The 19,526-nt window shown below is 39.0% G+C and overlaps 1 protein-coding gene across 3 annotated transcripts in view; it reads left to right on the forward strand.

Annotated features, from left to right (window-relative positions):
- Window positions 1-19,526, forward strand: part of Dixdc1 (DIX domain containing 1) — a 70,265-nt gene that overhangs the window by 40,655 nt on the left and 10,084 nt on the right. For all 3 annotated transcript variants that reach the window (XM_026392582.2, XM_026392581.2, XM_026392583.2), the window contains 11 exons: window positions 346-494; window positions 3,213-3,302; window positions 4,426-4,479; window positions 5,856-5,906; window positions 8,134-8,238; window positions 8,636-8,689; window positions 9,145-9,237; window positions 9,318-9,389; window positions 10,051-10,140; window positions 10,600-10,761; window positions 11,373-11,439. In XM_026392582.2, the coding sequence (XP_026248367.2) occupies window positions 346-494; window positions 3,213-3,302; window positions 4,426-4,479; window positions 5,856-5,906; window positions 8,134-8,238; window positions 8,636-8,689; window positions 9,145-9,237; window positions 9,318-9,389; window positions 10,051-10,140; window positions 10,600-10,761; window positions 11,373-11,439 (987 nt within the window). The remainder of the gene's footprint in view (window positions 1-345; window positions 495-3,212; window positions 3,303-4,425; window positions 4,480-5,855; window positions 5,907-8,133; window positions 8,239-8,635; window positions 8,690-9,144; window positions 9,238-9,317; window positions 9,390-10,050; window positions 10,141-10,599; window positions 10,762-11,372; window positions 11,440-19,526) is intronic.

Raw genomic sequence — 19,526 nt, forward strand, 5'->3', positions numbered from 1 at the left:
TTTCATTACACCTGACAGTTTCTTTCTTTGTATCTGGCAAATTCAGGCTTTGGGAATGCCAATTCTAGAGAATTAAGACTCTGATGGTGGGAGTCCTACTGCTTCCTAAGAGTTTAAGAAATGGTTTTCCGTAGCAGAGTGAATGATGCTTCGCTGGTCCTGAAACCTGAGTTAACAGTCAGTTCCTTATGCCTCACAAACCCCACCTGGTGGAGAGTTCAGTTTGTATGTGAGGACAGGTTCAGAAAGCAGGTGACCTGAACCTGTAAACTACTCTTGTGGACGCTTTCTGCCGGAAATCAGTGTCCTCCAACATGAACTATACCCCTTCCTTTCATTTTGTAGAGGAGATAGACTCTCCATTATCCCGAGACTGGCGACCTGGGAGCCCTAGAACCTATCTGGAGACCTCATGGGAAGAACAGCTGTTGGAACAACAAGAACATTTAGAAAAAGAAATGGAGGAAGCAAAGAAAATGATATCAGGACTACAGGTAGCTCTTTCTCTTGTAGTTTGTCTTCAGTGCACCAATTGATTATTATTTTTAAGTCACTAGTGTAAATTGAAAAAAAAACAACCCTGATTTTAGTTTTGTATGAGATCAGAGTTGAATGAGGGAATTTAGATAGAGTAGTACACAAAAAGCAAAAATGCTAATATGTGAGTGCTTTAAATGGACTTTGTGGACAGTTTGTAGCACAGCTGTTAGGATTTCTGCAAGCTCCGGGGCCATCACCAGCCCCTACCAAGCACTTATTTTGACTCTGCTTCACAGGCAGTCTTCTTTAGGTGGTTACAAATCTGCAATTGCAGCTTTCAACCAAGAATGGCACTGTGAATAGTCAGGAATTTTCTCCCAGGAATTCTTCACTAGGGAAGGTGGAAGAGCAAGTAATGCCGCCAGGTTTCCATTTTCCTCTAGCTAAGGGATTTAGCCCACTCCTAATGCATTTGCAAGCGGGTGCCAAGTCACAATGATCAGGTAGAAAAGGTTTTCCTTGAGCAACAAAGCCCTTCAGTTTTTCCTGTACCTGCAGTGTCAGCTCTGCAAATCTCTTCAGAGACTGGTGACCCACTTGACATAGTTTCCACCCTGAATGACCCCCTCAATCCTCTGTCTTTGTGTGATCATCTCTGTTTGGGGGAGCCCTTATAGTGTGCTGATGACCCTGAAATTGCCTAGGAATATTCCTTTCTGTTTGTGCTGGGAACTGCACCGCTTCTGAATTGTGAAATATTTATGGACACATAAACAAAGCCCACATTATGTGTGTGGCTCTGGCAGCCGGCAGGCAATGGAGGGTGTGCTCCCAGCCAGCCAGCAACAGGGTGGGGACACAAAGGGTTCCTAAAGAAAAAAGGATATTGGTGCTGTGGTAAAATAATTTGCATAATGTATCCCTAGGGACTGAGAAGGCTTGGGGGAATGTTTAGAGGAATGTTACTGCCTAAACATTCCCAAAGAAAGTTGTTGGTTTTTCCTTTATTTGCTCCATATTTTAAAAACATCTAGCTTATGAGGCATTTTAGGTCCTTTTTCTGCCACTCCATTAAGGAATATCTCAATGATTTTTTTTTCCTGTGCTTGACTAGGAGGTATTCCATAGAGAACTTAGGGATTGTAGCCAGTCAGGTTTTTCCCAGGGTAATTTGCATTATATGAGCATGTATATCCATCAATTTAGCTCTTGGTTTGGTTTGTATCTTAGCCTTGGAGAAATATGATGGCAGCTGAAACAGAAAGAGAAGATAATTGACAGGCAGAAAGTCAGCATCTTAATATTCCCTGCAAATGGGAGTTTTAATTCATAGGCACATGATCACAATGAGAATTCAGTTCCATTGTAGAATACAAAAGGACTCACAGCATCCACTGGACTTCTTAACTCTTTCACAGGATGAACAAATTACATGCTAAGCCACATTGAGGATTTCCGATTTATTAGTATGCCTTAGTTAGAACCTGTTGAACAATTTTCCATTAGTCACTATTTCTGTACTGCTATTCTCCCTTAGCCCCTGTATAGCCCTGACTATACATGTCTTGTACATGTCTGTGCTTCTCTCCATAACCCTATGAAATAGCCAAATTAATTTGATTTACTAATATTTTATTAGCAGTATTTAGTAGATCAATCACTGGCTGGACTTTAAGATGTTTTTATCAACACTTATGATGAAATTGTGTTATATCAATTGAACCAGGATTTAACCTCTGTAATTCTTCTCTTTTGAATTGAGACAGAATTGTATTATAAAATAGGAACATATTTTTTAATCTTTCACTGGTCTGATAGGTCTCATAAGACCTTCCTAAAGGGACAGATCCAAGTTTTGGGAGTGCTAAAGTATATAATTTGGGGAGACATTCAACTTTAAGAATAAGGTTTTGAAATATAAATACAATATTAGGATAGGGTCTTGAGAGAACACACGTAGGGGGCCTAAAGCTGGACTTCCTTAACTGCCCACCTCCAGTCACTAAATTTTTTGTTTTCTTTTCAGTGCTGGGGATGGAACCTACTGGTGTTGTACCACTGAGTTATATCTCCAGTCCTTTTTATTTTGTAAAAGTTTAAAAGAGGGACTTCCTAAGTTTCTAAGGCTGGCCTTGAATTTATAATCCTTCTACCTCAGCCTCTGAAGTCGCTGGGATTCCTGGAAACTCCCTAATATTCTAATGCAAACAGAACCTGGAATTAAAATGAATGAGGACATCTAAGTCTTCCTTCTTATTCTATCCAGGTTGCCTTAGAAAGTAAAAATGAAGAATTATTAAAGCAAAAATCAAACAATCTCAAGTCATGTGTATTCCAAATAAGTCATTATGATACACTTTTCTAATCCAGGATAATTCTTTACTGCTTTTAGATCCTTTCTAGTTTGAGCAGTTTGAGCAACTCTGGTTTTAAATATGCTCTGTCACTTCTGAAAGGAAGATTTGTTTTTAGATTTTCTTCTGGGGCTAAGGAGCCCAGGAGCAGAGGGTTCACTTGTATACAGAAAGATGAAAGAGGCCTAGAGCATGGGTCTGACAAAAGAAGCTGGTCCCAAGGAAAGGAATTGGAAGTATCTAGGGGCAAAAGTACCAAGGAGATTTCTGGAGGAAGCCAGAACTGTCATTTCAGTTGGAGTGAGCTTACCAAGCCCATCTCTGGAGTAAGTCATCTGATGGGAATTTAAGTTTCTTTCTGCCTTTTTGGTTATTCAGGCCTTGTTGCTCAATGGATCCTTACCTGAAGATGAACAGGAAAGGCCTTTGGCCCTCTGTGAACCAGGAGCCAATCCGGAGGAACAACTGGTGAGCTCCATTTTTTTGTAACTGGACACTAATCTAGTGTATATATTTTACTTATTCTTAGCATTTGACTCTGCTGACCACACCTTCTTGGAATCTGCCTTCTGCTGTCTCTAACTCTTGTTGCTGACTCTGTGTGGCGCTGTTTCAAGGTGCTGAAGATATGGTAGTAGGAAAACAGGCCTAAGACCCTACCCTCAGAGAGTTTAAATTCAGCTCCCCTTTGAAGCTTCCCTTTTACTGCCTATGTCTTCAATGTTAGTGCCTCTCAGTGTTCTACTCTGGGTCCTCCTCTGTCTTATGTAGTCCCCTGGGCAGTCTGCCTCCATGTCTTTTCTCACTTCCCATCTGTTTCTTATTTTTGTATTTGCAGTCCAAAACACTCTGTGGAGTTCTGGATTTGTATATGCAACATGCAGCTGCCTGCTGACTGTTTTCATTTATATATGGTATAAACATCTCAATTTTAGTGAGACCTAAACTGAACAGTTTTTCTGTCTTCCACCCAACTGCCAAAACTACTTGTCCTTTTGGATGTCTGTACATCTCTTTGCATCTACCCAATGTCCCAAACAGAAAGTTGGATGTCATCCTTAAATCCTTTCTGATCCTTCCCTCTACATGTAGTTGTCTCAATTCTCATAGCCACTAATTTATTCAGGCATTCATCCAGCATTCTAGTTTCCTGCTAACTGGTTCTCCTAATTCCTCTTCTGTCCTCTAATTTGTTTTCTATAAAATAACAAGAATAATATTCCTAGAGGCCAACTTCACTTTGTTATCTCTTTGCATAAGACTTCATCAGTTTCCTGTCATCCTTACTGGCCCTTCATGATCTGGCCCCTATTTTCTTCTGCAACTTCATCTCTTGTCATTTTTCTTTCTCCCTTTATCTTATCCCCTGCTCCCAATACACACATACTTATTCGAAGCATTATTCATATTGTTCTACTTCCTGCACTTTGGGCCTATGTTTCCATCAGAAGGCAGGAACCTGTTTCCTCTTCTTTGTAGCCTCAGTGCAGAGCTGATATCTAGAAAGGTGCTTGATAAATATTTTTCAAACAAAGTGGCTTCTGAATTTCATATCATAGTTGTATAATTATCTGTTTTTTTCTTATGTTAGGTTATAATTCAAAGCCGTTTGGATCAGAGTATGGTGGAGAATCAGGACCTAAAGGTATGTCAGGATATGTGCCTTTTACCCTTTGAAAAAAAATAATGGGAGTGTTACACACAAACTTCAAGACAATTTTGTGTGAAGGGAAGGGGATGCGGAATCAGGATGTTAGCTGAACCTCTACCTGTATTTTGTCTTTAATTGAAAGACAGAGATATATCCAAACATGTGAAAAAAAGTAATACCTTTTAAATCATAGTTGTGGGTAATAGATATATGTGTTTTAATTGGTTGTACTTTCTCTATGTTTGAAATATTTCTTTTCTAATTAAAAGAAAACATGGGTCTAATATCAATGTAGTATTTTTATGAATACTTTGCAGAATTCTTTTAGGTCAGTGGTTTTTAATTTTTTTGAGTCATAGGTATATGACTAAAGACGTTAACCCTTTCCCCAGAAATATACCTGTGTGCATGCACACATACTCACAGATGTGAATTTTTTAAAAAAATATTTACTTTTTATTTGTAGTTGGACACAATACCTTTATTTATTTATTTTTATGTGGTGCTGAGGATCGAACGCAGGGCCTCATACGCACTAGGCGAGCACTCTACCGCTGAGTCACAACCCCAGCCCACAGATGAGAATTTTAATAGGGTAATTTTCAATCCCATCTGTGGAGTCCAGGTTAAGGATACCATTTTAGAGCCTGGTGTGGTAGCACACCCCTATAATCCCAGTGACTCTGGAGGCTGAGGCAGTAGAGCCACAAGTTTGAAGCCAGCCTGGGCAACTTAGTGAGATCTTGTCTCAAAATAAAAAGGGTGGGGTTTGGGTCAGTGGCTCTGAGCAGGGGTGTATCTTCAGGGGTTCAATCCCCAGTAGTATCACACACAAAAAAATCCCATTTTGGATATGTTAATTAAATGGATGCATTTTAAATATGATGCATTAGGAAATGCAAATTAAATATGATGTGTTAGGAAAAGAAGAGAGTGGAGTCCAGAAGCTCTCCAATCCTTAGCTGAACCTTAAGAACTGAGATAATTATTTAATGACATGGACATAGGCATATTTAGATATGGTTATATATTTCAGTGAGAGGGATTTAGATTATTATGATTAGATTTTCTTGTTGGTGAAGAATGAAAAATATAGAGAGCCTGTGGAGATTGATGGGTTGTTTTTTTCCTTGGCAAGACTGTTTCTGGGCAATTAAGCCGAGATGCCACAGAGAAGAATGGAGTAGGTCCTGTTCTTGTTTTTGTGGGTCAGCCTTTAATGCTTACTGGACCACATCTGTCTGCCTCAGTAGAGGGTTAATCGTTCATGGGATGGTCAACTGGGTTTTGTCTTCTCACTGACAGAATGAGGTAATGCTTCTGAAGCAACCCAGATGCCACCATCTGATGTAACTATATTTGGTTTGCAGAAAGAGCTGCTGAAATGTAAACAAGAAGCCAGAAACTTACAGGGTATAAAGGTAAAAAGGAAGATATTTAATTCTTTAAATAAAGTCTCTGATAGGTAAAGTAGTTTATTGGTAAGTGGCAATAGTTGGGTGCTAGGAGAATCGTTTTAATTTGCTAGGGGTCTTTAATAGGCTTTGTACTATTGTGGGTGGGAATTGAGGCATGTTGAAGAATGTATCTTTGTTTTGCTGAGGTTTATGTCTGGTAGTTATGATTCATGATGCTACCATTTCCCTCTGTGCCATCTCAGTTGTCTCCACGTGTAAAGTACTTCTCTTCAATATGAAAGAATGTCCTTTTTATTCCCAAAGAAAAATATTACTTACTTAGCTTTGGAATAGTTAATAACATTCAAGTGGTTTAAAGGTATGAAAGGACAGATCAGGAAAAGTCTGCCTGCCGTTTCTGTCCCCCCAGTCATCTAGTTCTCTTTCCTGGAGGTAACATATCAATTATCAGCAAATGTGTATGTATATTGTAAAATATACATATGTATAATGTCTATTTCACCCAAATAGTAGTATACAGTAAATACAGCTTGTCACTTTGCTTTTTGCACTTAGCAAGGGATCCTGTAGATCATTCTGTTTCAATAAAGACCTTCTTAGGCATTTTTTATATTTTCATAGTGTTTTAATATACACATATATGCTAATGTATTTATCATATTTCTATTGATGGTATTTTATTTTCCAGTCTTTTGCTAATACCCATGATCTAGCTAATAACCATTAATGTATGTTACTTCATCTAAGTGGGATTTTTCTAATGAATAAATACCCAAAAGTAGAAGAGGATATTCTTAAGCCTCTGCTGTTCCCCTCTTCCTTGCATAGCCGGTCATGGACTAGCCTGGAATGTAACTCAGAAGCATCTTTCAAAGTATATTTTATAATCTTAGTGTTTTGAAATATTTGAAAGCACAAATATGCTTCATGATCAAAGATGTTTGGGAAGTGCTATGGTATCTTGAAGATTCCCAGTGGATAATAGCATTTTAAAGGATCTGAGAAGGTCTGTCATAAAGAGGTTGGCCTAAAAAAATTTAGAATTATTAACCAAAAAAGTACTTTTTTCTTGTAACTCATTAACATCCCATGGAGCACACTTTGCAAATGTTCTTCTAAACTACCAATGCCAGGGACATCTTAGACTGCCTTTGCCATGTACTGTCATGGCAGTTAGCATAATTAAGAATGGGCTCCCACATTGTTCAGGGCCTGCACCATTCTTTGCAGTCTGTAAAGAGAGAAAAGTCAGGATAAATATACTGAATGCAGCCCCAGTGCAGTAGTTCATTTGAGATCACGAGGGTTGGGGAAATGTGTTACAGCTGGCCCTTACAAGTAAGTACATCCAGCCTATCGTTTCCTAGGCATGGTAGGAACTAAGAGGGTTCACGCTGGGGGAAAGACAGCCTACAGCTGTAAGATCCTATAAATTGGAACGAGGAACCATCAGTCCAAGAACACATTGACAGTGGAAATATAATCCCAATCCTGGTTCAGAATAGGCTTTGGAAGCCAGTGGAAGTGGGATAGCAGCAGGGCTCTAGAAGCCAGAGTGAAAGTAATCCCCAGAGTGGAAGTGATTCTTTATGAGCAGAGAGGTGATTGGGGATAGGACCATCCCTTTAGGAAATGGGAACTGTACGGAGAGGTAGAGGGAAAAAGAGCTAAGCTAGATGCAGTATTTTTTAAGAATATATTTAGTTGTCAGTGTGAACCTTTATTTAATTAGTTTATTTATATGTTGTGCTGTGAATCTAACCCAGTGCCTCACACATACCAGGCAAGCGCTCTACCACTGAGTCACAACTCCAGCCCTAGATGGGTATTTATATGCCCAAGATATAGATGAGAAAGCCAGGGTGGGAGAAGGGAGAGTTCATTGTCCAAGTCAATGTCACAAAAGTAGACTTTTAATTTGAGTCTAGGTCTATCTAATCCTATTCTCAGGACACCAGACAGTCAGGAATGAAGTTTAGGGTAGGAAAGAGTGGTAGGTGAAAAAAAAAAATCTAATTTCAGTCAGGTTGGTAGGACAATGGATAAAGTTTTCCTTAGATGCTACTCTCCTCAAAAAAGACAGATGTCAGCTTCTTATTGCAAGATCCTTATACTCTTTTTGTCTCCCAGTTTTCCTTAACTAATGGTGGTCAAGGATTTAGTAACTTATGATAATAACTGACTAATTGATTAATTGAAACCATAATAATTAGTATGCTTTTTCCCCCAGGATGCCTTGCAACAGAGATTGACTCAGCAGGACACATCTGTTCTTCAGCTCAAACAAGAACTACTGAGGGCAAATATGGACAAAGATGAGCTTCAGAACCAGAATGTGAGTCAAATGTATGATCTCTGACCTCAGTGAGACCCCTTATTGCTTGTAGATCCGCCATCCTGATGTCCCTTTATCTTGCTTCTGAGATGCCTGCCTTCAGTGTTTGCAGTTATCTTTATTTCCCATCAGATTAATTTTTTTCCTAGGTGAAAGCCCATACCACACTGGGCAGGAAGGTCCTTGACCTCTTGAAGTTTGAGGACAGTGAGACAAAATTGTAGTTCTGTAGTCTGATTATCTTACTTAAAGACACAGAGAGAAGTGGTGTGTTTTTATCATAACTATGCCCTCTCTGTGCTGTATGCTGTAACTGCCAACATTAATGCTGGTTACCAAATAGCTCATTTCTAGGAAGGTTGCTGCACATGTCAGTAAATTCTTTATATCATCGCAGGTGGATCTGCAGAGGAAGCTGGATGAGAGGAACCGGCTCTTGGGAGAATATAAAGTAAGAATAAATATTGGGGAAAAAAGAATGAATATTGTTTTGGAAATGACTTCCACCTGACTGACCTTTTATGAATAGCCCATTGTTGCTGTTGCTCAAGGAACACTTAAGTATTCTGTTTTCATTCTTGTTTTCTGGAAGGAAATCTTTTTCTTTGTTCCTTGATTTACTGGCCCTGAAGAATAGATAGCATTCCCAGGAGGATCACGGAACCTGGAGTCTGGAAACTTCAGTTCCAGGTTTATCTTTGTCTTTAACTAGCTTGGATGGCACATGGTGGTCCTCTTACAAATGGTAGTTCCCATCCTCTCTTACCCTTCCTTTGCACTGTGTAAGGCTGTTGTGGTGTGTCACACCTTCCTGGTATATTGGGGAAAGGCCTGCCTGCTGAGGCTCTGTGTAATTGCATTACAGAGGATTTCGCTACACATCTGAAAGCACTGTCTCTATTACAGAAAGAGCTGGGGCAGAAGGATCGCCTCCTTCAACAGCACCAGATCAAGCTGGAAGAAGCACTCCGAAAACTCTCAGATGTCAGTCATCAGCAGGTCAGAACATACTCAGCTACTGGTTTTCCTGTCCCTTTGGCTTGAAGAAACCCTTTTTAAATTTAATCTCTGTTTTGCAGGTGGATCTAGAACGGGAACTAGAACACAAAGATGTCCTTTTGGCTCACTGTATGAAAAGAGAGGTAGATGAGGTAACCTAGAATTTTGAGTTTTCCCTCCCACATTTCCTGGCAAAGAGGGAGATTCTGTTTGTCACCAAGAGCTAAACCAATGCCACAGTTTTCTGAGAGGCTATATGGGGAGGAGGTTAAGAGTACAGGTTCCAAGATAAAAAAAAAAAAAAAGCCTGGTTTCAAATTCCAGCTTTATTGTGTCTACACTGTGTGACCTTAAGATGAGCCCTAAGTGCAAGACTTATCTGGAAACTTGAAATACTACTGACATAATCCACACAACTAATATGGTTGTATTAAAGCAACCTGACCCACAGTCAGGTTCAAAAAATATTACACTGTTCTTATTTTGTTACAAAGCAAAGGGAGGAGGTGCTTGGAGTAGGAGACCCTCCAGTGACTGTGACAGAGGCTAATTTGTTGGCCTCCAGGCCAAAGTTTCCTTTCATTCATTCTACATCCACCATGCCTTGCAAGCATTGAGTACAACACTGATTTAGCAGGGAACAAAAGGGAAAATGCATTGGTGCTCGTGAAGCTTACATTTTTACAGAGATGTTAAACAAATAACGATATACTCTGTCAGGAAGTGATAAAAATGTAAAGAAGAAAATTAAAACAGGGTGTCTTGATTCAGAACTTACCCTTTAACAGGCATCATTTCTTCTGGCTGCTACAGGTAACCAACTACAACAGTCACAATTCTCAAAGCAATGGTTTTCTCCTTCCAACAGCAGGAAAAGGAGCTGCTTCCATCACCCACAGAGGGGTAGGTTCCTAGGAGTAGAACACAGGCCTGCCACTTCTTGCTGAAACCAGAACAGTGTCCCAGCCATCCCCTATTGATGAGGCTTCTAGTCCCCTATTTCTTGCTTCTGATGGATGTGTAAAGATGTGAGGCACTAGGGCTGGGGTTGTGGCTCAGTGATAGAGCGCTTGCCTAGCATGTGTGAGGCACTGGGTTCGATTCTCAGAACCACATATAAACAAATCAATAAATAAAGGTCCGTCAATAACTAATAAAAATTTTTAAAAAAAGATGTGAGGCACTAGCTAACTAAAATTAAGAATTAGTGGGCAAACAGTAGGCCTGTGTCTGAGGAGGAAACTTTCTTCCACAAAAATAAAAGATCTACTTCTCTCCTTTATCTTCTTAAGTCCAGTGGCTGGGACATGACTAATAATATGGTACTGTACTTTGGCAACAGCACCTTATTTTCATCCACAGACCAGTGACTTGCAGCTTGTTCGAGATGCTCTCCGCAGCCTGCGAAACAGCTTCAGTGGCCATGATCCTCAGCACCACACCATTGACAGCCTGGAGCAGGGCATCTCCAGCCTAATGGAGCGCCTCCACGTCATGGAGACACAGAAGAAACAAGAAAGGAAGGTAATTCTCTTGTTGCCATGTTTCGCTTAAGCAAGCTCCATGAGCAAGCTTGGTTTTATAAATTTTAATTTAGATGAAGGCAGCACTAAAAGATGAATATACTATGTATATAACCAGAGATACGAAAAATTCTGCTCTATATGTGTTATAAGAATTGTAATGCATTCTGCTGTTATATATAAATTTAAAAAATTTACGTTAAAAAAAAAGATGAAGATTCCAGTTGGTTTGCTCTTTGGTTTTCTTCTTGTATTCATCATGGTATGACAATCCAGGGAAGGAACTCTTCATGGTAACTCTTAGTCTTAGCAGCTGCATAGTTGTCTAATTGTGGCTTTTGACCGCATGATCTGTCTTTAATGCTTATTCTTTTTCCTTTTCCGCCATAATGAAATTGGTCTTGGATGAAAAAATATATGAGAAATGCATTGGAAGCTAGAAAGCTTTTCATAAATTGACACAACTATCATTAAGATAAGTGTGTTAAATTTTGTATTTTGTGGAAGAGGTAGTAGAAAAGTATATATTTTAGGTTTCCTTTTATGATTTAAGTTTCTTGGTTAAGTTCTTTCATTGATCATAACTTCTGTGATTTTTGTGTGGCTCCCCAGGTCTGGAGCAAGTCACCCAGAATGCAAGCAGGTAGTGAATACCTGGAATCCTGGCCCCCTAATTCAAGTAAGTACTCATCATGACTCTGTAGGAATTCCTAGCATCTTAGACCAGAAATTTGCTATTTTCCGTGCAACAATATTTAGGGGATAGATTTTTCTTGTGGTACTTTGCTTTTATGTTTTTCCTTAGCAGTGGTAGAATTGAGTTAGTTCTAAAACCTTGAGGGCACATATCATAATCATTGCCACCATCAACCCAACAGTCATTTAGGCACATGCAGGATGCTGCTGACTCAGAGGGGCTAGGATATCTGGAAAATATGCAAGTTCAACACATTTATGCCAAGCAAAAGCAAAATGGAAAACAACAAAGATACACATGTACACATACAAATCACCCTATAGCCATAAATAACACATATACACACACAAGAAAGAAAAAGATCAATTTTCTCATAGAGTCAAGAAATTCAATTTCTTTGGGGGAATTTTCCTTAAAAGTTTTGAGTAATTAGGTCAATAAAATTTAAGTCCTGGAAAATATTTGCACCATCTAGTGTCCATAGCTAGGAATTACGTTTTAACCCTCTCCATGCCCACTCATTCTGTTTTTTTCCCTTAGATTCGCTTTGTTGGAAATCTACCTTGCCTGTCAATTTTTATTTTAGTTTACATCTTAACCTTTTTGCTTAATGATATTTACATTGTCTTATTTTTACTCAAATCCAAAACTAAACAAAAAAATTTATAAAAATCAAATAGTGAGGGGCTGGAGATGTGGCTCAGCGGTAGCGCGCTCGCCTGGCATGCGTGCGGCCCGGGTTCGATCCTCAGCACCACATACCAACAAAGATGTTGTGTCTGCCGAGAACTAAAAAATAAATATTAAAAAAATTTTCTCTCTCTCTCTCTCCTCTCTCACTCTCTCTTTAAAAAAAAAAAATCAAATAGTGAAAATTTGACTGGAACTGGTTTTCTATGTTATATATACAATTTTAAAAATCACATAAATTACTCAGGAGGTTGAGGCAGAAGGATCACAAGTTTGAGACCAACTGGGGCAACTTAGTGAGATCCTGTCTTAAAATTTAAAAAGGACTGGGGATGTAACTCAGTGGTAGAGTACTTGTGTAGAATATACGAAACTGTAGGTTCAATCTCTGCTACTAGAAAACAAAACAAAAAACACATTAAAAGACAGATCCTAAAGAAAAACTCTTAAAATATGTGTACAAATATTAAATTAAAATATTTTTGTAGGGCTGGTGTTGTGGCTTAGTGGTAGAGCGCTTGCCTAGTATATATGTAAGGCACTGGGTTTGATTTTCAGCACCACGTATAAGTAAATAAAATAAATGTCCTTTGACAACTAAAAATATTTTTTAAATGTCTATTATTAAAAAATAGTGGGGCTGGGGTTGTAGCTCAACGGTAGAATGCCTGCCTAGCACATGAGAGGCCCTGGGTTCAATCCTCAGCACCACATAAAAATAAATAAATGAAGGTATTGTGTCCAACTACAAATAAAAAGTAAATATTAAAGAAAATTTTTGTAGAGTTAATAAAAATAGCATTCTTGAGCCTCTGATACGTTTTTTCTCTTGGGTAAGGTATCTGTGTTGGGAATGAAACAAATTAATTTAGTCTCAAAATGAGTTTGAGTATCTTTTCCTAGTAATGCTTTGTAATAGTCATTTCTGTTTTTTTGAAAATATTCTAATTTTTTTGTTATCCTTTTCAGTATTTTCTCTAGGTGAGTGGTGTAAACTGCCAGTGTAAATATTTCTAAATATTTGGAAATTCTTTTTCAAAAATTCAATAAATTCCTCCCTCCTTAGAAAAATTCTTTTCTTTCACACATAGTGCTTATCAAAAACACTACAAACAAGTTTACAGTGGCTTGTACACTAGAGTGTTAAAAGTTGTAGTGATACTTAAGTTCACAAATAAGTTGAAATGTCTCTCATCTCATCAAACCAAAAACTTGTGTTACTCTGCTGTCCCTTTACTGACTTATTTCTCTTATTCTCCTATATCAAACTTCTTAAAATGATAGTGTCTACTTTTCTTTTCTTCCTCACTTCCATTCACTGCTTAGTCCACTAAGTTGACTTTTCTCAGTTACTCGACTTAATCTTCTTTTTTCTTTCCTTGTGGTACTGGAGATTGAACCCAGGGCCTTATGCATGCGAGGGAAGCACGTTCCCAACAGAGCTATATCCCCAACCCCTTAGTTTTCTTTTTGTTGACTGCCATCTTGCTCACTGTCTTAATCAAGTGATCACTTTTCACACTTTGTCTTTCATTGTCCTGTTTTTTTCAATATTTATTTTTTAGGTGTGGATGGACACAACACAATGCCTTTATTTGTATGTGGTGCTGAGGATCGAACCCGGGTCCTACCTGTGCTAGGCGAGCGCTCTACTGCTGAGCCACAATCCCTGCCCCTGTCCCGTTTTTTAAAACTGAGAAAAGTATACACATTTTTAATTGGCAACCTTTGCAGGTACTCATTGTCTTTCCAAAAGCATTTAATGTTCTTGCCTAGTCTCTTGGAAACATTCTTCTCCTTCAGCTTCAGTGTCAGCCAGTTACTTATTCAACAAATATTTGCTGAACATTCATTTTATATCATCAGTGTTTAACATTGGAGATATAAAATGAACAAGAGGAACTGCTTACTTGTTTTTGTTTTTGGTATCAGGGATTGAACTCAGGGGTGCTTAACCACTGAGCTACATTTCCAGACCTTTTTTTTCTTTTTTTGTGAGATAGGGTCCCACTAAGTTGCTAAGGGCTTCTGCTGAGGCTGCCTTTGAACTTGTGATCCTCCTGCCTCAGCTTCCTAAACCACTGGGATTACAGGCCTGCGCCACCGCACCTGGCTTGGGTACTTGCCCTCATGGGACCTGCTCTCTAGTGAGCTAGATAACCCTGTTTTCTTTGCAACTCTCTGACTACTAAATCTTCTTGAATCTCCTTTCTCTCTCTCTTCTTCTTCTTCTTCTTTCTAACTCTTGAATGTTATATGTGCCCTTGGATTCCATTTGAGGCCTACACCTAGACCTTTTCAGATTCTCTTTAGGTGATCATTTTCTATGGCTTCAACTGCTCTTATGAACTGATTATTTTTAAATTTTATCTTTAATTTCCAACTCTTTTCTGAGCTTCAGGGATATATTTTTGAATGCCAGTTAGTTCTCTCTTTGCTGGTCCAAAGGACTTCAAACTTATGTCCACAAAACACTAAAGTAGGAAAAATACAAAATGTGCAATCAGACAAGCTTGGCACAGTGGTTCACACCTGTAATCCCAGTGCCTTGGGAGGCTGAGGCAGGAGGATTGCAAGTTCAATACCAACCTCAGCAACTCAGCAAGGCCTTAAGTGACTTAGTGAGACCCTGTCTCGAAATAAAAAATAAAAAGGGCTGGGGATGTGTCTCAGTGGTTAAGTACCCCTGGGTTCAATGCCCAGTACCAAAAAGGTTAAAATAAAATCAGACAGATCTGAAGTATAACTTTGACTTTTTCACTTAGATTAGCAGAGTGTGTAACTGTGGACAAGAACGTCAATTAATGTTACTGAATCACAACTTTCTTGCTTATGGAATGAGATAAACTTGAAATATTTGAGAATTAAATGAAATATTATGTAGAAATGATCTGGTAAAGTGTGTGGTATATGAAAGATATAAAGTGAATGTTAAGTCTCAAAATACCTTCCTTTTATTGCCCCCTGGCTATGGCCTTTCTCTTTTTCATACCAACCAAATTTACTAAAAATTGGCCTTCTTTTTGAACTCCCTTCCTTTCTTACCATTTACTTTTTTTTTCCTTTTTCAATGCTTGATTTCCTCAAATTACTTAATACAATTTCAATCTATAGATACTTAATGAAGAAAACGACAATCCTTAATGCTAGGCACTCCAATAGACATTATCCATTCACAGTAAACAATTCTAGATTAATTAATTTACTGCAAAAAATTCTAGATTAATTCTAAGCACTGTAAAACAAACTTAATTATGACAGGCTAGTGACAGACATTCCCTCTGCATGCTAAATTCAAATGTCATATCAAAAGTCTTAAGCCTTAGGCTTTAAGTCCAGCACACGCACAATCACTCAGACCGTGGTGATCAGGTTGGGAACCAAGGCAGGCTTTTCCTGGCTTGGAGTGGATGACTGGTTAAGGACAGGGTTGTAAGGAAGAGTTGCAGCTCTCACCAAGGTACAGATGAGGCGGTGGAGTTTGAGAGTGGTGAGGATCACACAGAGGCTCAGGAAATAATGACAAGTGATAGGATATCAGTCCATATCTCATCAGGCTCTCCAGCTTGAGTGAATCCTTATTTCAGCTGGCTGAATCCCTGTTCATTTGCTCTATTATTTATACTAAATTTTGGGGCTTTTACCACCCCCCCTTCAATCCTTATCAGCTACCACTGGATTTTTCCATGACATCATTTACCCTGGGGTCAGGTGGTCTCCACCCTGATCTTCTTGCCTTTCCCTTCTTATCAGGCAAGGACAGCCTACCTGGGGCATCACTCTGTTTATCAGGGTGAGAGGAAGTAACTTGTTTGAGGCATTACTGGGGGGCTCTGTGGATGTGCCTGGTGAGACTGAAGTTTTCAAACTGGAGTTTTTAAAATGGAGTTACTTAGGCTCAGGCCAAAAGCCATCCTCACCCAAAGCCTTATCTCAGTTAAGGCAGAGCTTGTACAAAACTTAGAATTGTTCTAGTTCTGAAGTTGATTTTTGTTTCTTAAATACCATTTTACAAAGTTTACATATATTGTTGCTTACCATTTACTCTTGAGAGAAAACAACAATTATCACATATTTTAAAAGGAATACAAGTGGTCATGATGGCATAGGCCCAGTGACTCAGGAGGCTGAAGCAAGAGGATCACAAAATCATTTGAGGCCAGCCTTAGCAGGCTTAGCAAGACCTTCAGCAACTTAGACCTGTTCTCAAGACCAAAAATTTAAAAAGGACTAGGGATATATATCAGATGGGTTTCATCCCTAGTGCTTTAAAAAAAAAAAAAAAGTAGTACAGTAAACTAGTGGAATGGAATTGAGAGTTCAGATAAAAACTCGTTTATCTCTAGTCAGTTGACCAGGAAATGGCACTGGAACAACTGGATATCCATATGAACTAAGGCCTCTACCATTCACCATATACAAATTAACTCAGAATGGGTCAGTGATCTAAAAGTATATGAGCTAAAACTATAAAACTTTCAGAAGAACATAGGGAAAGTGTTCATTTGGAACAGATTTTTAGATACAACATCAAAAGCATGTGCAGTAGGGCTGGGGTTGTGGCTCAGTGGTAGAATGCTTGCCTAGCACGTACTGTTATACTCGAATTCGGGACCCCAAAAGACCACCAGAGACCAAAATTGATGTAAGCAGCAAAGAGGTGTTTATTGCGAGCTGGCTCGGTCCTCCACGCACACACAGCAACTGGTGACACTGAGAGGCCCCGAGCCCAGGGTTTGCAGCAGTTTTATACACTCTTCAGGGAAGGCAGGGACTTCACATACAACATAGCATCTGTTAGCAAATCATCACACACCGTGGGAAAATCATAAAACAACTTTAAAACATGATTAGCATATTCATTGCCAGGAACAAGTTGGGTAAGGGTGATTGGTTACTACAAGGGGGGGATTTGTTTGAACTGATTGGTTTAAACCATGAGGGGTGTGCTGCTGAACTCATGGTTTCCCAACATGTTATCAAACCACCATAAACTACTGGGGGGATCATCTGGCATCCCAGGTATTTTCCCTGTCTCATGCTGATTGGTAGTTGCTAGGGGGTTGCTATGGGTCCTCACCTAGCCTGACTGAGTCAGGGACACCTGGTGCCACAGATCTTTCCTGTTATTTGTAGATAAACAACTCAGCAGGGTGGGTATGTGCCTAGGAGTGCTCTGTGGGTTTTTCCAAGGACAAGGGTCACGCCCCACTTCCTTGGACAGGCTTTGCTCTGAGGTAGAGGCTGGTTTCTCAGTACAAGACCCTGGGTTTGATCCTCAGCACCATGTAACAATAAATAAATTTTTAAAAAAGGGATTGTGTCCAACTACAACTAAAAAAATATTTTTTAAAAAAAGCATGTACAATGAAAGAAAAAATAGAAAAATTGGATGTCATAAAATTTAAAAATTTTGTGTATAAAAGTAAGAGAAAATACTTGCAAAACATATAGTTAAAAAGAATATATACCTGTAATCCCAGTGACTTGGGAGGCTGAGTCAGGAGGATACAAATTCAAAGCCAGCCTCATCAGCAAGAGCAAGGTGCTAAGCAGTGAGACCCTATCTCTAAATAAAATACAAAATAGGATGGGTATGTGGCTCGTGTGTAAAGATTTCTTAAAGCTTAACAACAAAAGGACAAAAAATATGATATAAAATGGTCAAAGGACTTTTAGAGACATTTCTCTAAAGAAGATAAACAAATGGTGAATAGATCCATGACAAGATGTTCAAACCCATTAGCCATTAGGGAAATGCAAACCAAAACTACAGTGAAGGTTGGAGATGTAGCTTGGGGGTAGAGTGTGAGCATAGAATGTACAAGGCTGTGGATTTAATCCCAGCACCCAAAACTACACCACATTGATACAAAACTTCACACCTACTTGATGTTTCTAAACAGTGGAAATAACAAGTATTGGCAAAGATGTGGAAAAATTGGAATCCTATATGTTGCTTTGGGAATATAAAATGGTTCAGGAATTGTAGAAGAGTTTAGTGAGTCCTCAAAAAATTAAAAATAGAATTATCATAGGACCAAGCAATTCTGCTTCTATGTATATACCCTAAAGAGTTGGAAACAGGTGTGGAAGACTGGTATGTATGTGTTCATACATCAGTAATAACAATATCCAAAAAGTGGAAACTACCTGAATGTCTGTCAACTGATGAAGGGATAAACAAATTTGTTATATGCAAACAGCGGATATGAGAAGAGAAGTCCTAATACATGTGCCACAACATAGATGACACAGTTGAATCTTGAAATCCTTTTGCTACAGGAAAGATAACAGACACAAAATGGCACAAATTGTATGCATCTGTAGATATAGATACAAAGTTTCCAGAATAAGCAATCCATAGAGAAAGAAAAGTAGATTGGACAGATGCCAGAAACCGGAGAGATGGAGGGAGAAATGGAGGGAGAAATGGGTACAGGTTTCCTTTTGGGATGATGACAGTGTTCTGGAACTAGATAGTGGGGATTGTTTGCATAACATTGTGGATATACTAAATGCTACTGAATTGGATATACTAAATGCTACTTTGAAATGGTAAAATTATATATTTTATGTTATGTGAATTTTACCTCATTTTTCATTTTTTAAAATTTTTATTATTTTATTTTGGTGGTGGTGCTGTATATGCCAAGGGGCCTTGTGTATGCCAAGTAAGCACTCTACCAACTGAGCTATATCCCCAACCCCTTACCTCATTTTTTAAAAAGTGAGTTAAAAAACCAGGCACAGTGGCACATGCCTACATCCCAGTGATTTAGGAGGCTGAGGCAAGAGGATCATAAGTTCAAAGCCAGCCTCGGAAACTTAGGCCCTAAGCCAACTCCCTCACAAAACAATTTTAAAAAGCCATATGAGGGGCTGGAATTGTGGCTCAGTGGTAGAGCACTCGCCTAGCATGTGTGAGACCCTAGGTTTGATCCTCAGCACCACATAAAAATAAAAAAATAAAGATATTGTGTCCAACTACAACAACAACAACAAAAAGCCATATGATCTGGTTTCTGCCTATCATGTAGAAAGGTGGTAGAACCTTTACTTCTACTCGAACAGCAAGAAAAGTTGGATAATCTAAAATATTGTAATTTCATTGAACTCATTAGAAAGATGAGATCACAGGGAAATCAAGTAGTCTAAAGTAGAAGCATGGGCCTCCAAAGAGAAGTAGGAAGCAAGCCCTGGACTTGTGCCAGAGCATGGGAGGAAGATGGGGCCATTATACAAACAGAAAGATGCAATTAAGATCTTTAATGATGGGCTGGAGATGTGGCTCAGCGGTAGCTCGCTCGCCTGGCATGCGTGCGGCCCGGGTTCGATCCTCAGCACCACATACCAACAAAGATGTTGTGTCTGCCGAG

The sequence above is a fragment of the Urocitellus parryii genome, chromosome 4 (assembly GCF_045843805.1).
Source record: "Urocitellus parryii isolate mUroPar1 chromosome 4, mUroPar1.hap1, whole genome shotgun sequence".
NCBI classification, from domain to species: Eukaryota; Metazoa; Chordata; class Mammalia; order Rodentia; family Sciuridae; genus Urocitellus; species Urocitellus parryii.